The sequence below is a fragment of the Pteronotus mesoamericanus genome, unplaced genomic scaffold (assembly GCF_021234165.1).
Source record: "Pteronotus mesoamericanus isolate MK-2021 breed Mesoamerican mustached bat unplaced genomic scaffold, CSHL_Meso_final contig_163, whole genome shotgun sequence".
Classification (NCBI taxonomy): domain Eukaryota; kingdom Metazoa; phylum Chordata; class Mammalia; order Chiroptera; family Mormoopidae; genus Pteronotus; species Pteronotus mesoamericanus.
In genome coordinates this window covers 22,110,812-22,138,121 of record NW_026555064.1, presented here as the reverse complement: position 1 = coordinate 22,138,121, position 27,310 = coordinate 22,110,812, and the positions used below count along the sequence as shown (strand labels likewise).

Sequence of the window (27,310 nt, the reverse complement as noted above, 5' to 3'; positions counted from 1 at the left end):
CATTAAATGACTACTGTAGAAAAATTGAGGTATAAGAAAAAAACCTCCTCAAATAAACAATCTTGAGATAATTATTGCTAATATTTTATATTTACCATATCATTTTTATTTTCCCCTAGGAATATACCAGTGTAAGAAAGAACGTATATGTGTATATAAGATGTATATGCTTTGTTTTAAACATGATTTGGAACACATTACATATAAGTTTCTATCTTGATTTTTTTCATGCAACATTATTCAGCAGCATTTTGTCATGTTATTAAAGTTTTTTCAAAACCATTTCTGATGGCTACATAAAATTGTAAGACTATACTGGGGAATTTAACTATTCTTCAATTGTTGAGCATTTAGTTTGTTTCTTTCTCTTGGTAAATATTTCCAAAGGATTTTTCAGAGTTTCACTATCCCAAGCAATTCAGGAGAATACTATTTCATCTTATTCTTTAAAAGACTGAACATTTGAGTTGTAAATTTTGTCAACCTAATTTGCACTGTTTTGATTATTGAAGTCAATTTTGAAAAAAGGTTTATTTTATTCCAACTCTAGAGAGACAGGAGGAGAGAGAGAGGAAAAAAAACCAGCCACGAACACGGATGGGCGGCCTCCTGCCGCGGGCGTGCGCCCCACCGGGAATCCAGCCCTGGCCGGGCACCCAACCGGCAACCTTTGTTACTGGACGACGGTCCAACCAACGGAGCCACGCCGGCCAGGGCACTGGAGTCATTTTCTTAATGTTTTAATCACTGGCATTGATTCCAAGGAGCATCTGTAACCTTAACAGAGACCAGAGTTACTTTTAATAAAAGTTTGTAAGAATGCCTATTGGAAAACGTGTTCATCTACTGCATATCGCATTTTTAAAAAGGAGGTTTTTTATTTTGAGATAATTGTGGTATCACAGGCAGTTGTAAAAATAACAGAGAAATCAGAGATACTCTTTACCCTGTTTTCCCCAAACGTAAAGCCTGGACCGCTCTAGTGCAGTATCACAAACAGGGTATTGACACTGAGTCCACCAAGAAGCAAGTTCTCCATCACTGCACGCACCCGGCCCCCACTCCTGGGTCCTTTTTCTATAACTTCGCCATTTCTGGGCGAAGCGTGCCCTGGTCACCTCAAGGTCCATCCAAACAAACATCCACGCCCCGGAATCCAGCGGGTCGCCTGGCGGTGGCGGCCCAACCAGAAGCTGGCGGAAATTACGTCAGACAAGTCGCCGGAGGAGGCGGGGCCTCCGTGGGAGCTCGCCCTATCGGAACAATGTGAGGTCGGGGGCGTGGCGGCAGCGGCAGCGAGAGGCCGGGCCGGGGAGCTCGGGGGCGGGGCCGGGGCGTTTGGGGCGGGGTTTGGGCCAGCCGGGGGTGGGGCCTGGCAACCTTTGGCCGCGGGAGCGGCCCATCGCGCGGGGCTGAGGGCTGAGGCGCACGCGGCGCCATGCCGACGGCTCGCGGGGCGAGAGCCTGCACCCCAGCGTTCGGTCCTCGAGCGGCCGCCACCGGGAGACCGCGGGAGTAGCCGCCGCCTTTGTTCCAGCAGCGTCCCCCTCCCGCCCGGCCTGGCCGGCCCGCCGTGGGTCCTGGCGCTCGTCGGCCCGCGCGGGGCGGATGCGGCTGCGGCTGCGGTCCGGGCCTCGAGCGGGCGGAGGAGGCGCCGGCAGCCGCGATGGGCAACTGCTGCTGGACGCAATGCTTCGGATGGCTCCGCCGGGACGCGGGGCGGCTGCCGCGGGGCGGAGGGTAAGCCGGGCCCTCGCCGCCGCCGTGTGGCCTCGCGGGCGTCGGAGTCGGGGCCCGGGGAGGAGTGGGGCGGGGCGCCACGGCGCCCCTCGAACCTGCCGCCCGGTGGTCGCGTCCCCGGCGGCGGGGCCTCCAGGGTGGGCGCGGGACCGGCCCCGCAGCCCGGGAGACGCCCTGCGGGAGCTCCCCTGCATCTTCCGCCCCGGCGCAGCAGTGACACTGGCCGCCGGCGTGCGCGCCCCGGAGAGCTCTCGGGTGCAGCCGCCTGAGTGCGGGCGGAGCGACGCCGCGTCCGAGGACTTGGCCTCGCCGGGTCTCCGCGGCGGCTCGGCTTCTCGGGGCCGGCAGCGGAGGCCGTGCGCAGCCTTTTCACATGGATTTGTTGGAACTTGCAGAGGCCCGGAGCTCTGCGGCCCCAGGGAAGCCCATCCGTACAGCCCCGACTGTCACGATTGGCCATTTGGGTGCTTTTTATTTCACAGGGTGTGGAAGAGGTTAGAACAAAGTCCGCTGGAGTTAGCTGTGTTGTTGCTAAATAAATGTGTCCCGGGAATTCACACTTAGAATTGAAAATACGCCAGGCCACTTGGTGTGAGAAATAAGGCCTTTTCAGTTTCTAGAACAGATGGCGAAGTTACCAGAATGTGGCCCATTTAACCGACATTATTAGGTCACACGGTTGTTCAGCATAAGCAGATGGAAGCCGGACGGTTCATAATTCGTGTCCAGGGCCGCCGGCGTCGGCAGGCACAGCCCCGGGGCTTCCCCGTCCCTCGAGCGGAGGGCCCAGCGCTGGATCTGCGTGTGCCTGTCCTCAGGTTAAGCCGGGACCGCGGTCCTGCGCCCGTGCCCTCCTGCTTGTGGGCAGAACCCGAACACGCAGCCCGGTCGAGGCGGCGAGCGCTTGCGGCTGCGGACCTTGCCGTCCAGGTCGCGCGGTGCGCCGGCTGCGTGGCGCGTCCCGACGCGCGGAGGTTCCTCTGGACCCCGGGTCCGGCCGCGACGGACCGATGACTGTGCCCGTGAGTGGAGCAAGAAATCGATGTTCCTGTCTCTCCCTTCCGCGCGCTCTCCAAAATCAATCAATAAACAAATAAAATGGTATGATGCTGGTATCACTGTTTCTTTTAATCCATAAACGTAGGTTTGCACAAGTTCCCTTACTTGAATCTCCGAATAACGTTACTGTTTTACATTAATTGTAATATTTTAGGAATTTCTAGTAAACACATAGACACAGATGGATATATAATTGTTATTTACAGAATAAGGTTAAATTTTACCTCATTTCAGTTAATTTTTTTTTCCATCCGGTAGTTTTTTTTCCCCCCTCAACTCTCCGCCAGGCCACTTTGTGTGAGTGTCTAGGTAGTTAACTAATGAGTTCATCTAAGAGCAAAAAATTTAGGAGTAATTTATATTTGTCTAAGAGCTCATGGCTCTTTATTCTGTAGGTAGATACTTGGTTGCTGTTATTCCTCAGTACATTATCTTGAACTTTGTCACTGGAGGATCTTGTGTGTAGATCAACACCTTGGCTCTTGATTCTGTATGATAAGCCATTCTTTTCTTGAAACTGTGCACTTGACCTCTGCAACATCACTTTTATCTTTTTAAATTGTTTTTAAATTGATATTTATAGAGAGAGAAACACTAGTTTGTTCTTCCATTTATTAATGCATTCACTAGTTGACTCTTGTGTGTGTCCTGACCGGGGATCGAAACCACCTTGGTACCTGGAGACAACACTAGCCAGGGCCACTTTTATCTTCGTATCTTCCGTGATATTCTTATCCTATCTGTCTATTAAATTTGGCATTTTCTTCTGTCTTTTCTTTGTTTAGTTCCTTTCCCGTATATATCTACTGCTGAAGAAGTTTCATCCATTGGTAGGATTTCAACCACCACCACTTCCAAATCTCTATCTTCTGAGTAAGTCTCTTTGTCAAAGGCCCGGCACTGTCCTCGCCTGCTGAAGAGATGCACTTGGATGTGCCGGGCTCCTCAAGTCGGCCTGTCTAATCTATCTAATGTCTACCTTCCAACAAATACCTGGAATAGTGTATTTTTCTTTTCTCCCAGATTTCTTCCTCTGCTCTATGTATTCCCGGATTCCCTCAACAGCTTCATTCAGTCTTCTCAGCCACCGACCTCATCACCCTCGGCCTCTGTCCGATGAGCTGTTTAGTTTCTCCCTAACGCATGCTGAGCCTGGTCCCTTCTCATTTCTGCCTCAGATGTCGTCTTGCACACGACTGGTCACTGGCTTCAGGGCTGTAGCACGAATGCCAGCGCCTGTCCCTCACGTCGAGGGAGCTCGGCTTCCTGGGGCCCACTCAGGATCGCGCCATCCCTGCGTTGCGGCTTCCTGTGCCCCCAGCTCCTAAGGCCGAATTGCCCGCCTTTCTTCCTCTGGCGAGGGTGAGCCATCATGCTCAGGGGTGCAGCGTGAGGTCTGCTCAGCCAGGATCATACGCAGCTCTGCTCTGGGTAGAGAGTAGTCTCTGTTCTTTCATTCAGAAAGCCGTGTCCATCCATACACATCTGTGAGAATAACATTAAAAGAAAAACATTGAACCTATTCTAATTTCACACTCATTCTGAAACCTTAATATTGCAACTTTCTTGATAAGTGATAACCTTCCATTTGAGAGTAGTACGCAGTTTAAACTACTGACAGGATAATCTAACCTTACTCTATTGTACCAGCCTAGCCACGTTTTCCTTGAGTACAGCATTGGAATTGTAGACTCTGCTTCCTGAGCGCCAGTTAGGGAGGGTGCGTCTGTGAGTCAGTGGGTGGTCTCCCCGCTGCGGGGGGGTCCCCCCCCCCGGGGGCGCACACACCCTCCGCATCTCTTCTCCCCTCAGCCTGGGCTCCTCCCCGTCGCCTTTGCATGTGATAGACTTTTCCTGTCTCAGGGAACTCTGCACTTGTCCGGAAAGGTTACCTTCCCTATGAAGCCTGCTCCAACACTGAGACAATCCTGTCTCCCTGAGGAAATAACATTTTGCACAGGTTTAAATCTGCTCTGTATCAGGGGTTGGCAGTTTTTGTAAAGTGTCAGATAATGAGGCTTTGTAGGCCATAAAGTCTCTGTGGCAGCTACTCCAGGCTGCATGCTTTAGCACCAAAGCAGCCAAGACAATATTCAGATAATTGAATGGCTGTGTTCCAGTAAAACTTGATTTACAGAAACGGGCATTGGGCCAGGTTTGGGCCGTGGACCACAGTTGGCCGAGTCCTGGTCTGTACCATGATTTGGGAGTATGTTTTATCTCTCTCCATGTAAAGTCCAGGATCACTTTAGGGGACTGTAGACTGTTAAGAAAGAGGGGAAATCCACTGTTATTTTCATAAAATCGTTCTAGCAGTATTTTTGTTTCAGCAGCTCAGCTATCATCGTAATTAATGCCCCTGAATGTTCATGCAAGGGGAGCTTTCTGTCCAGGGACCCTGACACATTAGGAACCCTCAGGTGGAAGAAATACCAGTCACTTCAGCTTCGCCAGTGACCCCACCTCCCTGGCAGAAAGGAGCCGTGACCTGAAACTTCTGACAAGAGCAAAAGAAGCAAGTGGTAAAGCGTCTGAGCCTCAGGGAATCGTGGCTGCAGACGACGCGCACAACTTCAACATAGACGACGAAGGTGCCGACATTGTTAAAGCTCCCGCTGACCTCGGTTGGGTCCTCGGTTCACGTGCAGAGACGGCAGCCACGGCGTCAGGCAGGGGCAGGCTGGGCCGCGGAAGGGCCGCAGTGGGCCATCAGGAGAGGTCGCCAGGAGCCCCGACCTGTCCTTAGAGACCGAGGCGGGGACCGTCCACCCCTCGTCTTCCCAGTTACTACGTCGGGATGGGAGAGTCGGACAGGGAGGCCGGCAGAGGGGAGCACGGGTTCATTTGCAACAGGGTGTTGGAGCCTGGGGCCCCCAGAAAAATGAACCCGTGGGTCCCAGACAGATAAGCCTGAGCCATCGCTGGGGCTGAATGAAGCTGTCCTGCTGGGCACCTGGTGAGAAGGCAGGGCTCTTCGGGACAGACAGTGACTCTGGGGACAGAGGTGGCAGGGAGAGGGGAGACACAAAGGGGGATGGAGCCGAGTCTCCGGGGCTGGGAGGGCAGGGCCCTGGGCACAGCACCCCTGGAGTGGGGGCCGGCTCAGCGGCACAGGGCACACGGGCAGAGGCGTTCTTTCCCTCAGTGTTGGCGGCTGTAACAGGAACCACATGGTGAGTGACAGTCATAGCCTCCCGACCCTCCCCATAGTAAAGGAGTCTGAGTGGCTCGTCCTGTCCTGACTCTCACAATAGTTACAGTGTGGACATGTCTGTGGAGTAGGTACCACAGAGATGCTTATTTGACTAGATGGAAGTTTTACTAATGGGGCAGAAGTGAATGATTAATTTTTTAATATCAGCTTCATTGAGGTATAATTGAGAAAATTATATACATTGTGCAGGGAAAGATTAAAATTAAATTCATTATTTGGCCCCAGTTGGAAACATTAATGGAACAGATTATGTGGTTGATGTGTGTATGTGTTGTTTTTATGTGCGTGGGCTTGGAAAGGGAATAGGAGGCACCTACTTTGAGTACATGTATGATCCCGCCACCCAGAGACAACCGCCGGCAGCCTGTTGGCTTCTGTCCTCAGATTTTTGTCATGTTGCATATGTTCAACAAAACTCAGAAGACACTATTATTATAAGGACTTAGTACAATAGTATATTAACAAGCTATTTTTCTTGATACAGTAAAAAAATTTTTAAATTTATTTGTATTCTGCTTTATGTACTAAATATAGTAAGTTAGTTTATTATTACAGGTTTGGTAAATATTAGTGCCAACAGAAAAATATTGACTAAACACTTAAACTCATAACTTGGTTTAAAAATCTGGACTGTTTATATTCTGAGGTAAATTTGGTGGTTCAATTTTTATAAATATAAGGTACTAATATGTTAAAGAATTTAAGGTGATTTGAGAAAATGTTTTTATTCCGTTACATTAATTGTTTTAAGATGAAATTTGATTTTAAAGTTGTTTTTCTGTTCTTCCCAGGTCCAAATATTTCAGAACATGCTCAAGAGGGGAGCATCTAACTATAGAAGTAAGTAGGGTTACTAATTTGACTGGACACAAATACCTTAGGGGGGCTTTTTCAGTTCAGGGGGAGGTCGGGGCCTACGTTTTGGGGGGACTGCAAGCCCCTGTTATTGGTGCTGGTGAAGAGAAGGTCATCGCGGTGTTGGTGGAGGGGTTGGGGAGAAGTTGGCAGAATATCCAGGTCCTAAAAGTAAAAACCAGAAATTAGTTTTTTAAAAAATCACAAACCAATACAAAAAAATAGGTTCAAGATCATAAAGTTTTAAATAATCCTTTTAGATTCCTGTATTTTCTTAACCTTTCATTGTTTTCTTGACCTTTAGACAACAAATCAGTACTAACAAGGAAACCCTTTTTTCTTTCAAGTGGTTATTTATCAAATTATTTATATTTACAATTCAAATATTTTAATAGTAATGATTTTCATTAGGTAATTTTACATACCGTTTATCACATGATCAAATTGTTTGCATTCCTCTCTCTAGAAAGACATTGTATTGGGGGCAGTGACTACCATTTAGTAGATTTTCAGTAAATAGTTACATGGACAAATAGATAAAAGAAATGTTATGAGAAGTCTTGTTTGGGTATCTTTTCCGTCCCTGTATTTTGAGTAGTTTTCCTTCTTATGGCATTAAATTATCCTAAATTCAAGTGGAAAACTGGCAGTGTAGGTTGAAAACATCTACAGAATATTCAATTCAGGGGAAAGTTCTGTTTTTCAGTTTCTGATTTATGTAGGAACTTGCTGTAATTCTCCTTTTTGTTTTTCATATAAAGTCATGAATCAAAAAGATAGCTTGTCTTGACTGTCTGGTAGGACTGTTAAATATAATCAAATGAACTGATGTATAAAGAGACAAAGTATCGTACAAATGTAATGATATATTATTTTTTAGGTGAAAATGTGACATCATTATTTGTGGGAAAAGTACCTTTGACAAATCTTTCTCGTAACACTTGCTGTCTTGTTCTTTCAGTTTGAGAACCTAGTAGAAAGCGATGAAGTAAGTATTTCCACAGTGGTGTACAATGCACATCGTTTTCTGTGCTCATCTAATTAGTTCTAACAATAAATTAGTTTTTAAATAGCATTTACTTAATTTTATTTTAGAATTTTATCTTTTGGTTTTTATTTTTACTGTTTAGTTATTTACTTTCATTAATTTATATTAGCAAGTAATTCATTATTACTTATAATTATAGTGCTCCTGTAGAACATGTATATGTAATTTCATTTATATACAGTTCTGAATGTCAGTTATGTATATTATGCATATCAGTTATTTATATATACACAATTTTTAATTGTCTAGTTTTTTGTACAGCTATATAAAACAGGTTTTGAAAGGTATTGGCTTGCTTAAAACAAAATTCAGCTAATGAAGAATTTTAATTTGTTTTAATTTTTCGCACAGGGGGAAAGCCCAGGAAGCAGTCACAGGTACGGTTGTTGGCTTGTCTGAGTGATGTCTGTCTGTCTGCAGAATCCCTCCAAGAGCCAGCTCTGTCGTCTGTTTGCCTTGAACACTTTACATTTCAAACCCTGACTTTTCTCTTCCTACAAGATTGAAGCAAATAAAATCTTAAAAAATCGTTGTGAGCATTAAATAATTTAATGGGCATAGTGCCTCGGTGCTTTCCTGTTGAACCTAAGTTGCTACGTTTTATTTCTTAAAGATTTTACTTATGTTTAAAAATATTTTTTTTATTTATTTTTAGAGAGAGGGGAAGGGAAGGAGAGAGGGAGAGAAACATCCCTGTGTGGTTGCGACTCACACGCCCCCTGCTGGGGACCCGGCCCCAACCCAGGCCTGGGCCCTGCCTGGGAGTGGCGCCTGCCGACCTTTGGTTTGCAGACCGGCACTCAGTCCACTGAGCCAGGGCTGGGTTTTGGGGGTTTTTTCATGAGTAAAAAACCATTTGCATTTTCTTTATTTTTTTAACTTTATCTCCTTTCACTTTCTTATGATGTTCTAAAGTTGTTTTAATAATTACAGGTTTTTAAATCTCTATAGTAACTAAAACCACAATCCTCTTATTTTAGCAATCTCTTTATATTGTTTTAAAATTACTTGAATAGCTACTTGGGAAAGAACCCATCTATATTTGATTCAAAATGTGTGCTTTTTACTCTAATGAAGTTATAGCATCAAACTGAATCAAAACATTGTTATAGTAAAATTTCTAAATTTCACTGGTTTTCTGAGTGTTTTATTTGGACTCAGTCATCAGAAGTTTTCTTTCTTTCTCGCCCTCATTTTTCTGTGTAGGCCTCTTACTGAGGAAGAAATTATTGACTTAAGAGAGAGGCATTATGATTCTATTGCTGAAAAACAGAAAGAGCTTGATATGAAAATTCAAAAAGAGGTAAAAAGTGTTTTATGTTGCTTTTACAGTTTATTATAAAGGATCTGTTTATGGGGGGAAATTGTCATTAATATATTGCATGCAGTGTCATTGGATCTCTTATTTAGACATATACAAATGAAATTATTTAAAAGTTAAAAATTTCAGCCTGTTATAATTTGTTTCCATTTAGGTTAATTAGTATCAGCGATCACATGTGGCCAAAAGTGAAGAGAATACATTCTCCTAAAAAAAAAAAATTCTTAATTCAGAAGTAGGGACTCCTGCAGGACACATTTACCTTTGTGTTTAAAACCAATTTTAAAATGTTAGTGTTTCACAATAAGTATGGTTTTTTAAAAGTCTTTTTGTTTCAGGTAAGTTTGTTCTTAGTAAGTGAACGAAGGACTTTTAACAGTCCTAAATGTTGCATTTATTTTAATGTGTTCACGAAATGGCCTGTAATTGTAATAGATGATCTATAACACCTAATAATATTAAATAAGGATAATTGTGTTGAAATTCGATGCTTAACTTTTATTTGAAATGCAGTAGATTATGACTAAAGCAGTGTGCATTCTGTCAGAATGGCAAGAACTCAACTTTGAAAGTGATTTTTAACCGCTTGACAGTAAGACAGCTCAGGAGACCTCTGGAAGCCCATTTAGTTCGCTTCGGTCGGCGGTGATGCGATGGGCCTTCGGAGGCCCAGCGCCCTCAGCTGGTCAGGGGACAGGCGTTGGAACGATGGCGGAGAATTCTGAGCAGCAGTTTTGGGTTTATGCAGATTAGGTGCTGCGACGTCATAATTTCAGCTTCTAAAGAAGTCTGTAATGAGACTGATTCCATCTGAGTTATTTTGTGAAAGGAGAAATTGAAATGAGAAATCACAAAAATTTCAATTTCATTATGCTTTGTAGAGATCAATTTTTTAATAATTTATTTTTTATTTTATAAATAGGAACATCTTATTTTTAGAGCAGTTAGACAGGTTCTGCTTTTGTTAACCCTTACTGTTTTGTTCATGCACAGTTAGCCTTACAAGAGGAGAAGTTAAGACTAGAAGAAGCGGCTTCACACGCTGCCCAGCGTGAGGCAGCCAGGGCAGCCATGCAGCGAAGGCGCCAGGAGGTGAGGGAGACCCGGCGCCGCGCGGCTCGCGCCCGGGGTCTCCGGCAGCGCCGAGTCGGCACTTTCCTGTCCCCTGGAGTCCGGGGCTTTCGGCTTGACACATGTATCACACCTATATTTTTAGGAAGTTAAAGGCAAATCAGTTGAACTTTTAACAGCCAGAAATAACATCAGATTACACACTTGACTCTGAATGCTGTTTTGCCTTAGATTAGCAGACACTAACTTGATTATCTCAAAGATCAATTTCAGTTTCCTAAAATCCAATATTCTTTTGGAAAAATAAACTTACTCTTAGAACCAGGGCAAAAATAGCCTGTGTAAGTTTACTTTTGTTAGTTTTTTTTAAAACACAAGTCCTTAAATTGTTAGAATTTCTTACACTTCCCTGAATCAGGCAAGCTGTGCAGTTCTGCCCCCCAGAGATAGTGTGTATTTCTCATCTTTATTCTTGTGTCTTTGGGAGATTGGGTCTTGAGAAGTCTTGGGCACGTGTCAGAGAGGCAGCGTATTTACCGTATTTGCCCTGTGCCGATGGCACGCAGTGTCGGTGACAGACGTGACGGAACCCCGGCTGCGTGTCAGGGACTGTTGTTGTCAACAGTTCACAAGTATCACCTGTTTAATCCTTGGAACCACCCAAGGAGACGGGTAGTGTGTGGAGTCCCCGTTTTATAGACGAGGAACATGAGGGACGGGGGTGGTGGGCACCGGCCGAGGGTCCCGCCACGAGTGCAGGGCCGGGCCATGTCCTCTCTGCGTCTGCGACACACGCTGCCCGCACGAACTCTCCACCCCCGCGTGAACCGGCGCAGCGCAGAGCGCGTGCCGCGGCTGGCTGCCTAACTCGGGACGCGGAGCGGCCGCGCCTGCCGTGGGCTGTGGGATCTCTGCGCCACCTGTGTCTGTCGCCGCTGGCTCTCGTGTGCGTTTCAGCAGAGTGATCACATGACATTGGGGATGCCTTTTTTTAGTGAGTTCTAAATAGTGGGAAAGTTTAAAAATTAACTCACCTCTACTAAGAAATAAAAGTGCTTTTCTGCTTATAATGCAAGCAGCTCCTTTTACTGTAGTAAACCCTCTGCTGCTCGCCTTTGAAGGACTGAAGGCGCTGCTTGCGCAGCATCTCTTGGGGTCCCTTTCTGTTTCCCAGACTGAACTGCAGTGCGAGCACCTCACGCAGTCTCTACAGCCACAGGGCGCTCCCCAGCATAGGGGTGCCCGGGCGCCCGCCAGTGCACCCAACCTGCACCGCAGCCCAGGGCCTTTCCAGCCTCTGTCATTGACCACTGGAGACACAGGGATTTAAGGACACGCCAGGGACACACAGCCAGTCGCTGTCAGAGCCACACACTGCCCGGCCTCCTAGGGCCCTGCTACTGCTTTCGCCCAGCACAGAACCTGTACGGTCTCAGCCAGTCCATTCTTGCCCCTGATCCTTCTGGCTACCAGAGGTTCTTTGGTGGAGTAAGAATGCTGAGAGAGAGAGATTAAAGTTATTTTTTTAAACACAGTATTCTGACCACTTAAGGATTATACACTGATAAATTGATAAATTCTACCCATAAATATGATAATGTAGAAGTGAACAGTGATGCATTTAAGGAAAAAGACGTCACTAGAATAACTTTCTAAGTTTTTTTTTTAACTACAAAAGGGCACATTTTTGGCATTGCACAGACGGGCTTAGCAACCACTCTTGTACAGCACTGACTTTGTCCTGCTTCATGTCTCCAAAGCAGGGAAGGCCCAGCGCCGGGCACGGATGCCGCCCCCCCGCCAGTGCCGAGTGTCCGAGGTGACTAACAGAACGCCCTCCTCTCCTGGTAGAAAACATTGCTTCTGCATGTCTGTAGCTCCCTGAAACGTGGCTGCTTCTCAAGGACCCCGTCTTGCAAGAATGCTGAGACCATTTGCTTTCTTTATCTTGAAAATTGATCACCATTTGTTCAAATGGACTCTATTGCATTTTTAAGAGTAGCCACGTCTTCTGTGTAGAAAATGGCGCCGCATCTCACCGAAGGCCGGGGATCAGCTGTTTACGCCTTGCTGTGTGTGTCCTTCGCCTGCTCTTCCCGCACAAGAGAATGCGTGTGCAGTCGGTTTTGGAAGAGCGTTTCCTCATTCAGAGAATCTTTCCACACTTCAGTGGAAAGCTGGGCTGCCAACTAAGCTTTGGAGATGAGACATCAGGATTAACCAAATTCTTACTGTCGATTTAATGCTAACATTAAGAAAATTAAGACCTATTTTAATTCAGTTATTCTATTTGTATAGTAATTATGAATTTGTGTGGGATAGACCATCAAGCCAAAATGTCATCAATTTAAATATGCATTGGTATATCTACTACGGATATATAAAAAAATTGTTTCACTTTATTACAGTTCAGGACCAGAAGACGACTTTGAATCTTGTTTGAGAAATATAAAGTCACAATATGAAGTTTTTCGAAGCAGTAGTAAGTCTTTTAAAATACTCCGTGTCCATTTTCAGTTTCCCTTATGTACATTAAACAGAGGATTGGAGGTCCTGGCTCTGTTTCTGTGGAACTTCTGCCCTTGGTGCACACTGCCCGGGTAGGTCAGCGAGGAGTCCTTCGTTACACACAGTGCCAGCTTTCCTTTTTCAAAAGGAGCTGGACCAAAACACCGTCTCAGGCTATTTCTGTAGATTAATATGGGGAGCCAGGGTCTCCGCTCTCCATTTCTGACCCCACCTCCTCCCAAGAAAAGGAAAGGGGAGCGGGGGAGTCGTGCGAAGTGGACTGAGTGTAATTCTTAGAAATCGATCCATAAGATGAAAAGGGTTTTCTCCACATTTGCAAAGTGAAAACTCCCAGTAATGGAAGCACAGAAGTGGTTCCTCTTGAAAATACAGCCCTCTTTCCATTGGTTTTGTCATTTTTTTCTTTTCCTTTGTTTTTTGCTGCCCTTTTGTACTAGACTGCTAAGAATACCTAGAGTTCATTGTACTTGAAAAGTTGTAATGCCTTTAAGTTTGCATGTTCACTGTGCTGCTCGATGGCGAAACATAAAAAAGGGGAACAGCCCTGTGTGTTGTTCTGAACAAACAAACAAAAAGTAGTGATTCCAGTCTCGGTCCTTGTGACAGCAGAAGGACCGGCGGTGCCGGGGGAAGGACCGGCGGTGCCGGGGGGCGGGTGTGGTGAGGAGCCGGACGACCGCGGTCACTTAGGTTTGGTGTCTGTTCTAGGACTCTCGTCGGATGCCACCGTGTTGACACCAAACACAGAAAGCAGCTGTGACTTAATGACCAAAACGAAATCGACTAGCGGGAACGATGACAGCACGTCCTTAGATCTAGAGTGGGAAGATGAAGAAGGTATTTTATATTCACAGTTTACCCGATACATTTAATTAAATGTGTTAATTTATAGAAATCAACTTAGTATTTTACCTTTTTTTATTAAGATTTTGTTTGTTTTTAGAGGTGGGGGAGAGGGAAAAAAAGAGGGAGGGGAAACTTTGGTGTGTGGCTTCCTCTTGCACACCCCCAACTGGGGACCTGGCCCACAACCCAGGCCTGTGCCCTGACTGGGAATCGAACCAGCAACACCTTGCTTCACAGGCTGGCGCTCAGTCACCTGAGCCACACCAGCCAGGGCCGTGTTTTACTTTAATTAAAACTGAAAGGAATGCAAAACTTTGAAAAATCAGTATAAATAATTTCTTAGACCCTTATTGTATTAGTAATTATTTATTAATAAATTGTTTAGGAAGTTGCTTAATTTTTAACGTTTCTTGAGATTTAGAGAATAAATGTCAATTTCTCATTTTAAGGATTTTGTAACCCAGCCCATTGATCATCAGTAAGAATTGCTGCCCCCTTGTAGGCAACCTGAAGCAAAAAGTTAATTGCCTTGGTTCATTATAAATAAGTTAGCAAGTCACTAGTTTTCTTCGTGCTACAGAAGCCGTAACACAGACATGAGTTTGAATTTTACCTGCATGTCTTCCTAGATGTCGTAGGGGAGGTAGCCTTCTTTATTTCTCTAAGCTGCAGTTTGTATACAACAAAAGGGAACAATAAACCTATTTTAAAGGAGGGTTTATGCACTGGTGTGCTCTTTCTGCCTGGCACAAAATAGCAGTTAATAAATACTTGAACAAATGAAGGCATGAGTGTTGTTACGATTAAATAAAATTTCTATAAAACACCAAATACAGGATGTTGCGAATAGTAACTACTCAAAATTATAGCTAAAATGTGAATTTTTTTTAAAAAAGTCTATTCTGCTGAATAAAGTCCAGATTTTCATGGTAAGAAATAGATATTCCTAAAAGTTAAAACCAATTATAGAATAAGGACTTTGAGAAAAATAATAAGCATTACATATTTCATAGAATTTTGAGAAGGGATGGGCCTTAAAATATCCTCCAGTCAAAGCCACTTGTTTTATCAGTGAAGAAATAGACATAGTGGGGACTTGAATAATTTTACCTAATAGTGCATTACCTTCAGTATCCTTTTCATCTAAATACTGTTTCCCTAAGCTTGTACTTCCGTTATTTTATATTTGGATTCCAATTAGCAGTCGCTTCTCGGCCTTTGGCTAAGGTCAAGTGTGGATTCCAGTCAGTGGACTTTACATTGATTTTTATTTTAGCATCTTGTTCCATTTGGGCTGAAGCCTTTCAGTTATTTTAATTCCTGATTCTGTCATCCATGCCGTATTCTAATTAGATTTGTAGATAACATAACTTTTGAGGTCATTATTTAAATCCTTAACAGAATTATTAATTAGCTAGATGAGGACAGAGCCCACTAGAAACCAGGAGGAACCAGCTTCCTTTAGACATAGTGTTACTCAGTGAAATACAAACCCACAAAATGATGTTAGCATGTGCAGCTCGTATTTTTATCTTGTCTGCAGTGGTATCTTGCTCTGCTGGGTTGTCTTTGGGATTTTACACAAGTGACAGACCATCGTGATACAGACTTAAATGTTATTTTATGGCTGTAGGCTTTGATTCTATAAGGTCATAAAACAAAGTTCCTGAATGGGCAGGGGTCCTGTCTGATCACCCCTTTTCTAGCCCCAGATCTGCGGGCAGAGGGAAGAGAGGGCGGGAAGACAGACATTTGTAACCGGGGGGTCAACGTTAGTGTTAGTTCTAGGGTTTAAGTCTATTACTAATGTTGACCCCACAGTTACAAATGTCTGTCTTCCCTCTGCCAATAAAATGTCTGTTTTTCCTTCAGAAACGTAGATGCTTTCAGTGTACAGGCCCGTTTCTTTCTGTTCGGAGGTAGATCCAGGGTAGTTTCCCTGGAAGCGCCCCTGTTCCCTCCGGGGAGCAGAGGCGGGGCTGCGCAGCTCGCGTCCCCCTACCCCCCCCCCCCCGCCGCCGGTCCTGCAGGTGTCCACGCCCCGCTGTGCAGCGGGATGGGGATGCGGGCGCCCAGGGCCGGGGGCGGGGAGCCGTGCGGGGCGTCCCAGTCGCCTAGGGCCGCTCTTGCTTCCGGGAAGGGAAGGGGGCATCCGGCAGGAGCCGGTTTGGCAGGACCTTGCAAGGCGAGGGGCTGCGGGGGTCTCCGGGCCGGCGGGGGTCCCGCCCCGCAGACGGTCGCTGTGGCGCCAGCACTGCCGGGCCGAGGGGCGACGCAGGCTTTTCCAAGGCGCACCCATCCGTCGTCCTTGAAAAGGCCTCCATAGGCCTGGCCCTTTAAGTTAATGCATAACTTAAGCCTGATTGTCCAATAAAAACCAAACAGTTAAACCGGGAAGTCTTTAAAAATAGCCATGTAATCCCCGCTGCAGCGGCTGTAACCCTGCTCCCACAACAGGCATGACTCGCGTGCACCCGGTGCGGGCGCGCTCCGAGACCGAGGAGGACATCCTGCGGGCGGCGCTGCGCAGCCGCGGCCGGCAGCCCGGGAGCCAGGCCGCCTCGGCCTCCGACGACTCCAACGGCCTGGAGTGGGAGAGCGACTTCGTGGGCGCCGACGTGGACGACAACGGCAACTCCGCGTGCGCCGGCTTCGTGAACCCGGCCCTGGACCCGGCCGGATCCGGCGCCAGGCCGCCCCGCGCGGACCAGCGGAGGCGGGACCAGGGCGAGACCGCGTGACCCTGCCGGGCCGGGCCGGGCCGGCCGGGCCAGAGCCCGACGAGCCTGGGCGAGGGCGGCGACCGCCGTCAGTGCGCTGGGGAGGCGGGCGCGTCTCAAGTGCTTCAGAACTAAGTGCAATTCCATCGCCTGCCTTGTTTTCCCAGAAAAGTGAACGGTTCTGTCGTGTGATCAATGACATTTACTTTAACTCCTCCACAGCATTCCTGTTTACTATTTGTAGATTTTCCTTTTTAAAATAATTTTACTAGTTTGACTTAGTATGTTTTCATAAGCTTATTTCAGTAGCTAATTATGAAAATATTAAGGCACTTCGTGCCGCTGCCCAGCCGCCGTGAGGGAGCAGGACGGACGCAGGTCCTAGTCCAGAACAGCCTTTTCCCAACATGGTTTCTTCCTGCCACTGGATTTGATTGTCTCCTAGTAACCACAGTTAATTTTAGTAGATGACCTTAAAGAAACGCTGAAGTATCATTTTTTCCTACACTTAACTGTGCATCCAAGTACAATCATGTTGATTTAGCGTGAAACAAAGGCTATGAGGCGACAAAATAAGCTTTCAGAGTTTGGACACAAGTTGGTAATCAAACGTAACATTGAAGAAAAGTATACATAGGTTTCTCACTTCCTTTTACATGCACTATAAATGCATATTGACTTGTTGATATATTAAATTTCTAGGTGTCTTTTTTTTTTTAATTTTGTATTTCCAATGATTGGTCTTAGGAGGATTTTACACATCATATTCTTTGTGCATGGTTCAGTAAGAAAGGAAACCTTAAAAGGTAATACGGGTATTTCAAAGTAAATAAAATCCTTTCCGGTGTGAAAGGATCTGTTGATTTTTATTGTTTTCCTTTGCCTTGTAATACAAGGCGCATTAATGGGGTAGAACTAAGTATATCGATGTATGTAACTACTCTTTGTGATACACAACAAAGTCTTCTCTCAACTCTAGGTATCAGTGTAGAGGCCGAGGATCTAGACACTCCCTCGCTGCCTGTCCTGCATTGGCTGAGGGCTGCGCTGACTTCAGGAAGTGAATGTGATTTTTGCTTCCCTGTGTCTTGTTCCGGCAGCAGTGACAGTGCCTGTTCTCGAAGGTGCGGGAGAGTCCGCTGTAAATAGTGACTCCGAGTCCTCGCTGCACTTACAGAAGATCACATGGTCCTTTCCGTCGTTGAGCTGCTAGGCAATGTCATCTATAGTTTCATCTTTTTATCTCATAGAAATAAATATGACACATTAAGTATGTAAACATAGTAGGTAATGTTCCTCTTTCAGTTTTAAAATTTAAGTTGTAACTCCATCATGGGAAACGTTTTAAAGGTGATTTGTATTCCCAGTGCCTGCGCTGTGCTTTTTACAGTTTGTATACATCAGATGTGTATTTTTGGTTTCCCATAAGCTACTATTGTAATTTTTTTGGCATTTTGTTCATAAAGAATTTTTTGAAGGAATGGTAACTTCTCAAGGATTGTGAATAAACACATTTTTACATTTAAAAACTAATTTTTTGATTATTGTTTTACTACATAAACACAGTGATTCTGACATAATTATTAAATCTGCTATGAAGACAAAAAGGAGATAATTAGGAAAGCAGGCTAGAAGTAAACTTGAGAATGTATTTTAGCTGCTGAGAAAAGGATTTTTTTTTAATTTTCTTTACTTTTAGAGGGAGGGAAAGGGTGAGACAAAGGCAGAGGTACATCGATCGGTCACCTGTCACGCAGCCGCAGCGGGGACCTGACCCACAGCCCGGGCAGGTGCCCTGCCCGTGAATCAAACCGGCGACCTTTTGGTTTGTGGACAATGCCCAGCCCACTGAGCCACACTGGCCAGGGCAGAAGAGGATATTAATATTCTTTATATGTTTATAAAAACACTAGAAATTACATTAATTTATTCAGAGAATAGAGAATCTCTACGGTATGGTGACAGGGAGGTGGGAGCAAAAAGACAGTGTCTGCTCTTTGCATCCTCGTGAGAGACAGTAACAAATAAACAAATAGAAAACCACAATATCACTAGGAAATACACACGACAGGACGGAGGGTAGCAAGGGACCAAGGGACTGGTTTGGATAAGCCGAGGGAGTCCCCCGCGAGCAGAGGCCCGGGGAACTGAGGCTCTGGGGCGCAGGAGGAGCCCGGCGCGCGAGGCGGCCAGCGAAGCAGGCAGGGCGCAGGGGCGCAAGGTGCGGCGGGGGCTGGGAGGGCAGCGAGCATGGAAAGGCCACGTGGACGGAAGCCCTGCAGGGGAGGTGTGACGACACTTCAGTGAGAGGCCAGGCCATTTGGGCCACGTTCGGAGTGCGTTTTACTCGATGCGGACAGGAGGCCGCGTGCACAGCGGGCACATGCGCGCTCCTCAGAGATGGCCCCGGCTGCCTGCGCCCGTTGTCAGACGGCGCATGGGAACGCGAGCCAGTCAGCTTTAGAAGTGGAGCCCACGAGACTTTCTAATGGGTTAGATATGGGGACAAAAGAAGGGGCGGAACCAGGGGTCACTGCAGGGTGGCACGCGTGACCGTGCAGTGACAGCGACATGTCCTCGCGGCGGCACTCCGCGCAGTCCGACCGCTGGCACAAACGAGTCCGCAGGCGCTACTGGAAATTTCGCAGCTTAGTGCGATGCCCTGTCTCCAACACACCCCCCCCCCCACCTCTGAGCAGCTGTCACCTCACGGGACCCCAGGACCCACTGGCCGTGTGTGGAACTGGAATTGGGAGGCTGGGTTCTCTGTGGGTGGCTGGTCAACTATGGGACTCGCGCGGGCATCCTGGTGGCCCATGTCCGCAGGCGGAGCGAGGGCCTCGTGGACCGCGCGGAGGGGCCTGAGGGGCAGAGCTGCAGGCGTCCGAACGCACGGCCACGACCCGGCCGCGCTGGCCCTGAGAACAGTCCAGGGACAGGCGTTTCCTCGGAGAGACTTGCAAAGAAAATGGCCAGAGAATTAAGCTTTGATTTTATTATGTTGCATGGATGTGCTGTTAACATTTTGAATTCATGGAATTTAAAAATTAGTAGTACAAAAAAGACGGTTTAAAATTTAGTAAGGAAATTGAAAATTCTATACTTTACAGTGGTTCATTAAAATGTTTAAAGTATTGTTTTTAGATGCTGAACATAGATAAAAATTTTATTCTAAAATAAACACTAATTTTGTAGGAAAAACCCCCCAGAAAACCAAGGTACTATTGCCCAAGTAAGCGCCTATATTAAAACCACAGTGACGCACAGACAGCAACTCAGGTTGGTGCCAGCAGGCTACACACCGCTGCCCAGAGCCTTGACCTTGAAAACCAATGGCTGCTTTGAAATACTATGACCAAGAGATGGTTCTTACAAAACAAAACACGGGACTAAAATGTAACATAAAAAGAAAACACTGTAACCTTATTTGAGAACACTCCATCTCAAAGAATATTTTCTGGACATGAACCTTCACCAAAGGTCCGCACGAAGCTATCCTAGTACATGGAGGAAGGCAGCAGGTGACCACGGTCAGCAGACTTCAAACTGGCAGTGCTGGACCCCAGTCGGACCCGTGGCCTGACAGCAACACAGGAGACCGATGCGCGTGGCCAGGGGGCGCCCGCGGGGTCCCCCGCGCTCGCTCCCGCGTGGCTCTGCTGCTCTCAGGATTGGGTTTCATCGCTTTCCACGGGGGAGGTGCTTTTGGTGGAACAGGATGAGAAACCGGTGTACTCGGGCACCGGTGTGTGCGCCGGCCAGCTGCTCTCCTGCAAGAGGGGCCTCGGGGACATCGTAAAAAGAACCTCGAAAAGCTCCAACGACTCTCCATCTTCTTTCTCGATCAGAAACTGGTAGTCGCCAAATCTGACCATGCACTTGTAGGGCAGGTCCATTTTGTTCAGGTAGCCCAGCTCCTTGTTGTCCACAATCAGGCTGGTCTTCTTGCTCATATTTTTAATTTCGAAAGAGAGAACTGAGCTACCGAACTTTTTAAACAGCTGCAGAGAAAACTGAACTCGGGAAACCTGTTTGTCCTGAAAAATATAATGACAGATGTTGGAATTTCGGCCAAATTTCACCGCTTCGCAGGAGGGCCATTTCTCTCGGCTGTGAAACCTGATGGACTGGAACACCCCAGTGTGCATCTGGCCAGGATGGTAGGCGGTGACCCGGAGACAAGTCAGCGTCTCCTCCGTGTCGGCATCTTCGAAGCTGGACATGGCGGCGATGGAGCCGCCCACCTGCAAGAGGCAAGCGGCGTCAGCGCCCTCCCTGTGCCAGGCAGGGGACCTCGTTCTAACCCCCGATGGAAGTCTTCTGACAGGTGACTTACTCAGATTTTAAATTAAGAAAACAATGCACAGGATACTTTCAATCCCATGGGAAATCGTACCCCAGGCCCCATGAACTGGTGTCTTACCTTCTCCTACCTCCTTAGTTTTCATTTCTAGTTCGACGATAAGACAGTACATGTAATCTGATAACAAAAGGAGTAAGAGTTGGTAACAAAGTGGTTTGTGGGGCGCGTGACGAAACCTCAGTTTCCTTCTCACTTAAATAGAGTGACTTAGGCCCAGACAAAATGCGACGGCTGTACTTTAACAAGCAAAGGAGGAATAAAGAGCCCCTTGGTTTGATTAACAGTTAATGGATGTATTAACTGTTATAATTAGATGTATATTAGTTGTGAAACCTGATTAAAGAACTTAAAAGCCATAAATAATTGCAACAATTAACTTTATCCTCATTTATATTTTTAGTAGGCAAATGATTAAAAATAGTAAATTATTTAAAAGGTTATTTTACTCTTATGATTTTTATTTTTTTAATATTTTATATATTTACTTCTCTTTAGAGAGAGGGAAAAGGAGGGAGAAAGAGCGGGAAAGAAACATCAATGGAAGAGAGACAAACGGGTCAGCTGCCCGGCCCGCAACCCAGGCCTGTGCCCTGACTGAGACTCGAGCTGGCGACCCTTCAGTTGGCAGGCCGGCGCTCGATCTACTCAGGATTTTAAAATTCAGACATTACAGAACTTTAAAACATCTCCATGAGGTAGTTCTAAATATGATCTGTACTCACACTGGATTATTTATGTTTGTCAGTGGTCCCTAACGACTGAACAGATAAACTGTCATCAGCCTCTAACATCTATTAACTGCCTCCAGGCCGCACCTGCCTCCAGGCCGCACCTGCTTCGGCTGCACCTGCCTTGGGGGGGGGGGGGGCGGGGGGGGGAGTGGGTGTCGGAGCTCCTGAAACCTTTGAGAGGTTATTTTGACACTGAACTACCATTTAAAAACCACTTTAAAAGAATTACACACGCATGATCGCAAAATTCAAACAGTAAAAAAAGGTTTTTTAAAAAAAGTATCTTCACTAGGTGGAGGGGGCCAAAAAGAAAAAATCAGGATTTAACTGTAATAAACAACTTAAAAAAAACAAAACGAAAAGTATCTTCCCTCCACCATGATACTTTGTTTCCTCTTCAAAAGTAGCTGCTGTAAAAGTTTCTTCTATTCTCACTGTACACAACAACCCTAACAGACCTTACAGTTTTCATTACTAGTACAAATGAGTGTTCTTTTTCCATATCTACACATATAAATACACCTCATTCTTTACCAGTTGCGTGGAGCCCTCTGACCTAGTTGGGAGACATTCTCTAAATCCTGTATTTGGGGCTTGGGAATCAATAGTCTTCAGTGAAGACGGTTTGTAACTTTAATGTTTTCTGTTTGCCACCTATATTAGATGTTAATATCAGAGCTAGTTTTAAAAAACAGAATGCTTTATTTTCTTTCTATGGTTCCTGCTATTTACTTCTAACATACAATTTCTTCTTGTTTCTTAAAGTTATGCTGCTAAAAGTCATTCTATCAATACATTCACCAAATGACATAACTTTTTTCATTTTTTCCTAACTTTTTTATCCATTTGGGAGTATATCTTAATTCTAAATGTCCTTTTGTAGTCGGTTCTTTTGCGCATTATTGAATCGCAGCGCGCTGCCCAAGCAGACACCGAAAGGGCCGCTCAGGCCGCGGGCCGCTCTGCGGTCGGAGCCGCCACGGAACCGACGGCGGCCGGACTCACGCCCAGCGGCCGACCCGTGACTCGGCCCCGGGCCGTGACGGGAAGCTCTTCTAACGCGGACACCGGCAGCCGAGGGAGCCGCCCGGGGCGCGCAGGGGAACCGGCAAGAGCCCGGCCGCGTGCGCGGCTGCCTCAGGTCCGCCGCCTCGGGCCGCGGGGAGCGCACGCGGGCGCTGGGCCCCGCCTGTCTCTGCGAAGCGCCCGGACCTGCGACACGGCGGGGGGTCAGCAACCCTCAGGAAAGACAGAACCTAACAAAAAAACCTAAAAGCTAAAATCGGTGGATCTATTATTTAAAAACAGACAAAAACCAAAACTTAAAAAAACCCACCGGTGTGCAGCTGCTCCAAAGCAGCTTTTTCGAATCGGACGCAAGTTACCCAAGAAGCCAGGGCGCCAAGGAGCCCCCGCAGCGGCGACGCGGCACCGGGCGCCGGGAGGGGGCTCCCCCGCCCTCGGAGCCTTTGACCTTTGGACCACGTGCACCCAGTATCTAGTCAACATTTCACAACTACTTCCTTCACGGAATCACGAACCTTCTGACTTAATGGAACTCGGTGAAGCCGGGGACGAGCTAAATACCATTAACGCTGAGAACTGCGACACCCGACGCGAAGCGGCTGCGAAAACACGGTACCGGTCGGCACGAACCGCAACAAACGGACACGCCCCGCAACGCGGCGCGGCTCTGCCCGCGGGGGCGCGACCGCACCGACGGCCGGACGGCCGGCTCCGCGCCGGGACGCGAGGCGCCGCAGAGGCGCCGACCTGGGGCCGCGGGCGTCGGCGCCTGACCGGCGGGGGCGGGGGCGGGGGCTCGGGGCCGATGCCCGCCCCGCCCAGCCGCCCGCCCGCGGTCCCGCGAAGGCAGTGCCCACATCCCTATCCTCGCCCGCGGACGTGGCTTGGCCTCCAACTGTCACGCACGAAGGGAGAGATTTTCGGTTAGAGGAGCCAGGTGTCCACGCTGTTTCACAGCTGGGCGCCCCGGGGGGCCCTGCGCGCCAACGGCTGCCTCCGGGCTTCAGCGCCCGCTCTTCAGAACGACGCCGCCCGCAGGGACGGAGCCGGCCCTGGGGGGCGCGCGTGCCCTCTAACGGCTTTCCTCCCGCCCCGGCCTCGCAGTGGCTTTGCTTTCCCCGATGAACAGGCAGCGCCCTGTCCCCGGGAGGGAACAGGAACAGCGGACAGTTCCCAGGGTCGCCACGCTCCCCCGGGTGCGGCAGCTGCTGGCGCCTCAGCGCGGAGGGGGCGCAGACTCACCGCGGCGGCCTCGACTGGAAGGCGCTGGGCCCGCGGCGCCGTGTTCGGGGCGGGGCGGGGGCGTTTTCCGTCGCCGCGGGCGGCCGGCGGCTCCCAGGGGTCTGGGCTGCAAGCTGCGGGCGGGTGGGACGCCTCCTCCAAACCGAAACCGGGGCACGTCCCCGGAAACAGCGGATTCCTCTCCTCCCCGACGCGCAGCCCGAGCCAGCGGGCCCTTCCCGGGCACACAGCGGCGCGGGGACGGCCACCGGCTCCGGCCCTTCCGCCACGGCCCCCACAAAATCCCGTCCGCGCCCCGCCCCCGCCCCGCCCCCGCCCGTCCGTCCCCGCCCACCTCGCCGGTCCCCGGACCCTCCGGCACCGCTGCAGCCCCCGTGGCTCCCGCCACCGGAGCCCGGGCCAACCTTCCGCGCGGTGACCGGCGGGGCCGCACCGGCCCGAGCGCGCGCGCGCCCGGGAGGCTCTGACTTCGAGAGGAACCGGAGTCGCTTCCCGTGAAGAGCGACTCCCGCCCCGCGCCCCGCCACTAGTGTCGGCCTAGGACGCGTGCGGGGAGCCGGGAGCTGAGCTGGGTCCCGGCGGCAAGGTGCCCGGGGCGCGTTGTCCCCGGCGGGGTCCCGGGCGGGAGAGCAGGTCCCCTTCCAGACGAGCAGGCCGAGGCCCTGGAAGCTGTGAGCGGCCTGCGCGGAGAAGGGCGGGGCGGGGGCAGCGGCAGCGCCCGGACCCAGCGCGGACCGGGGACCTTCCGCCTCGGGGACGAGGTCGGGGGAACAAGGCGGGGGGAACCTAAAGGCGACAGGCGTCTGGGAGGTGGGAGCGGGGCTGCGCGGAGGCGCGGCCGGGGAGCCTTGCGCGCCGGCCGAGCCCCCGCGGCGCCGCCCACGCGCTCCCCGGAAAGGCCCGTGCGGATTGCTGCTCCGTCCCGGCTTCGGACGACGCCGGCGGGCGCGGGGCGCTGTGGACGCCCCGAGCGAGGCCAGGCGCCCCCGGGGTCAGGCCTGGGGAGGAAGGTGCGTCTGCGGGGCGCGTTGCTGGTCTTTCTGGCTGTTAATCATCAACCCAGGTTATTGCTTCTCTGAAATAGAGGCGGCAGAACGTGGGAGCGGAGAAAACCTGGCATTTGACTCTGTCAATAAACTCATAAAATACAATGATATTATCAGATAAAATTTCTGATCTCTAACCTTTAAAATGAAATGTATGACAATGCATAGGCCGCAGAGGACTGATTAAGTAGGTGTTATTAGTAGCAATATTAGAGAAAATGCAGCAGTCGCTAAAATGCATGATGCTGGTGGTTGTTTGTTTCCTTTAAGATGAATTGTTTGATTTACTCAACGCCCCAAAGTGAGACATTTGAATAAGCCTTCAGTTCTAGGTCAGAATCTATTCTCTGACGGCTTCCGCCTCTGCCAAGCGGCCAAACGCAGCGGCCTGGCTGCGTGTTCCCTTTTTTAACAAAGCGGGGGGGCGGGGCGGGGGGGGGGGGATTTGCCCGAGGAAATGGGAGTTGCTGGCGGGGAGGGGGCAAAGGGGGAAAAATTGGGACAACTGTAAAGTATAATCAATGAAATAGATAAAATTAAATCAAAGGGCATGTATTGTTCAATGTTATATGAAGTTCTGGAGGGAAAACATTAGTAATAAAGATCAGAATAGTAAAAGCAAACACACACGACACCCCGAGGCACAGACACGTGCCATTGCGGCCTCCCCGACTTCCTGAAAATTGAGGAAAGGCCAGGAAAACTCCGGGGAGCCTGGAAGGGCCGGAGCCGGGGAGAAACAAGGCCGTTTTCGTCCGTCACTTTACTTTGCTGAGTTTTCTGAAGGTACTTGGGGGATATTTTTAAAAGAAGTGATTTTTAAATCTCTAATATCGAAATCAGGCAAAGTAATTTGTAACAGGTGCTTTATTTTATTAGTTTGTTTTTATGTAAAACCACTGAAAATATTTTATACTGCAGTTGTATTGCGGCCCTTGGAGCGCTTTCGGGGAAAGGACCGAGCGTCTCTCCCTGGGCGGTGCGGTGGCTGCCGCGAAGTCCCTCGGCCTTCGCCTGAAGGGACCTCCCTCAACCCAGCAGGTTCAGAAAGGCCCAGACGAAGGAAAACGCTGTTGATGTCAGTAACTTCTCCGCCTAAACCCTTGAGCGGCCGCAGCGGCAGGTAGGCAGCCTGAGCGGAGCCAGGAGGGGGCCGGGCGCGGGCGCCGGGCGCGGCGGGACAACACGGACCCCGCCAACAAGGTGACCTCCGGCCCCAGCGGACAAGGTGACCTCCGGCCCCAGCGGGCCTCTGGTCATGCGATGGGACAGGCCCCTGGCCTTTCATTTCTGGTCAGGCGGCCCAGACCCTCCCCTGGCCTTTCCTCCCCGGCACCTCGTTGGTCCTGTGGGTCAGACCCCCTCAAAGTGGGAAGGAACCGGCGGAACAGCCCCTAAGCACGAAGCCCCCAAGACAGCGAGGTTCTGACCGCATCGGATACTCGCAGGCCTCGGTGGTATTTCAGCTCCAGGCCCAGAAAAGCAGCAGAACTGGACAAGTGACCGCACGGCGGCCGTCAGGACCAGCTGCAGTGACCGGTGACGCCTGTCCCGGCGCCGGCGCATCAGCAGAGACCAGACCCTGAAGGGACCCGCCTGGACAGCGGGGGGTGCTCTGCAGGGGTCCTGCCCGGGCCTCTCCGGGGGGGGGGGCCCCCCCTGCGCCGCGCCCTCCCGGCGCCCCCACTCTTATAGTTTGAAAAAATAGTTTTTCAATAAAATGTTAAAAATATAAACATCTTTTCAGATGCTGTTGATTCTGTTTTGTTAAGCTCTGGAGCTGCAGACTTAGGCTGTTCAGTTGAAGGGCCGTGTCTACCTACCAGTCAGTCCTCACTGTCCAACCAGCTCGATGAGATTTTCTGGGAGAAAAATCCTGCCTTCGCTTTTCAGTTCACGCACACCGGGTCGCGTGCGTGTGCTTGTGGCCCCGAGCTCACGTCTGCACTCTAATTCCATCTGATTCGGAAATGCACCGGCGCTGGCTTGAGCCTTCACGTGAGTCTGGTTTTTGATGATACATCAAAACATGTCATGTTCATTGTTTCTCACTGACATTCTCTGTCCCCTCAGCTGTCAGGGGGCTGATCCTCCATTCTGTGTCCAAATCAGAGCGTTTTCTTGCACTCTGTTTAAAAGAAGGGATTTCCTATAGTGACACAACGCCCAGAACACCCTTCTCCGAGCCATCCCCAGAGGGGTGTGTCTTAAGACACAAACTGCTGGGAGTTACACAATCATGTGGGAGAGGGACCGGTTTTGCTTTCACTCACGTCTGCTTCCTGAAACTGAAGCTCTTTATGGGAAACAGTATTTCAAGGAGGTCGGGCTGAATTAACTTTTTTCAGAGTGTTTTTCATTTTCTTCAAGATAAAAGTGAGTATCAACCTTTACATGTCAAAACTCGGTGGCTGTGGGCACAAAGGGGTGGAACAGGAACTGCTGATGTGGGCCGGCTCGTTCCAGACATTGAAGTTCTGAGTTATGGGCTTGGTTTAA

The 27,310-nt window shown here is 48.9% G+C and overlaps 2 protein-coding genes across 4 annotated transcripts; one reads left to right on the top strand and one right to left on the bottom strand.

The window, feature by feature from the left end:
- The first annotated feature begins 1,397 nt into the window (after nucleotides 1-1,397).
- AP1AR (adaptor related protein complex 1 associated regulatory protein) lies at nucleotides 1,398-16,424 on the top strand. Its single transcript, XM_054562180.1, has 10 exons — nucleotides 1,398-1,740; nucleotides 6,805-6,853; nucleotides 7,830-7,856; nucleotides 8,268-8,293; nucleotides 9,123-9,219; nucleotides 10,231-10,329; nucleotides 12,069-12,127; nucleotides 12,717-12,790; nucleotides 13,546-13,674; nucleotides 16,141-16,424. The coding sequence occupies exons 1-10, from the start codon at nucleotides 1,667-1,669 to the stop codon at nucleotides 16,422-16,424; spliced, it is 918 nt and encodes a 305-aa protein (XP_054418155.1). The 5' UTR covers nucleotides 1,398-1,666.
- Nucleotides 16,425-19,392: 2,968 nt separating this feature from the next.
- On the bottom strand, nucleotides 19,393-24,014 carry TIFA (TRAF interacting protein with forkhead associated domain). 3 transcript variants are annotated; one of them, XM_054563773.1, is made up of 3 exons: nucleotides 23,039-23,124; nucleotides 20,827-20,883; nucleotides 19,393-20,647 (listed from the first exon to the last, which is right to left on the bottom strand). In XM_054563773.1, the coding sequence occupies exon 3, from the start codon at nucleotides 20,624-20,626 to the stop codon at nucleotides 20,069-20,071; it is 558 nt and encodes a 185-aa protein (XP_054419748.1). In that variant the 5' UTR covers nucleotides 20,627-20,647; nucleotides 20,827-20,883; nucleotides 23,039-23,124; the 3' UTR covers nucleotides 19,393-20,068. The 3 variants fall into 3 exon arrangements, with proteins under 3 accessions (XP_054419748.1, XP_054419756.1, XP_054419765.1); XM_054563781.1 differs by lacking the exons at nucleotides 20,827-20,883; nucleotides 23,039-23,124 and adding an exon at nucleotides 23,766-24,014; XM_054563790.1 differs by lacking the exon at nucleotides 20,827-20,883.
- Nucleotides 24,015-27,310: the final 3,296 nt, after the last annotated feature.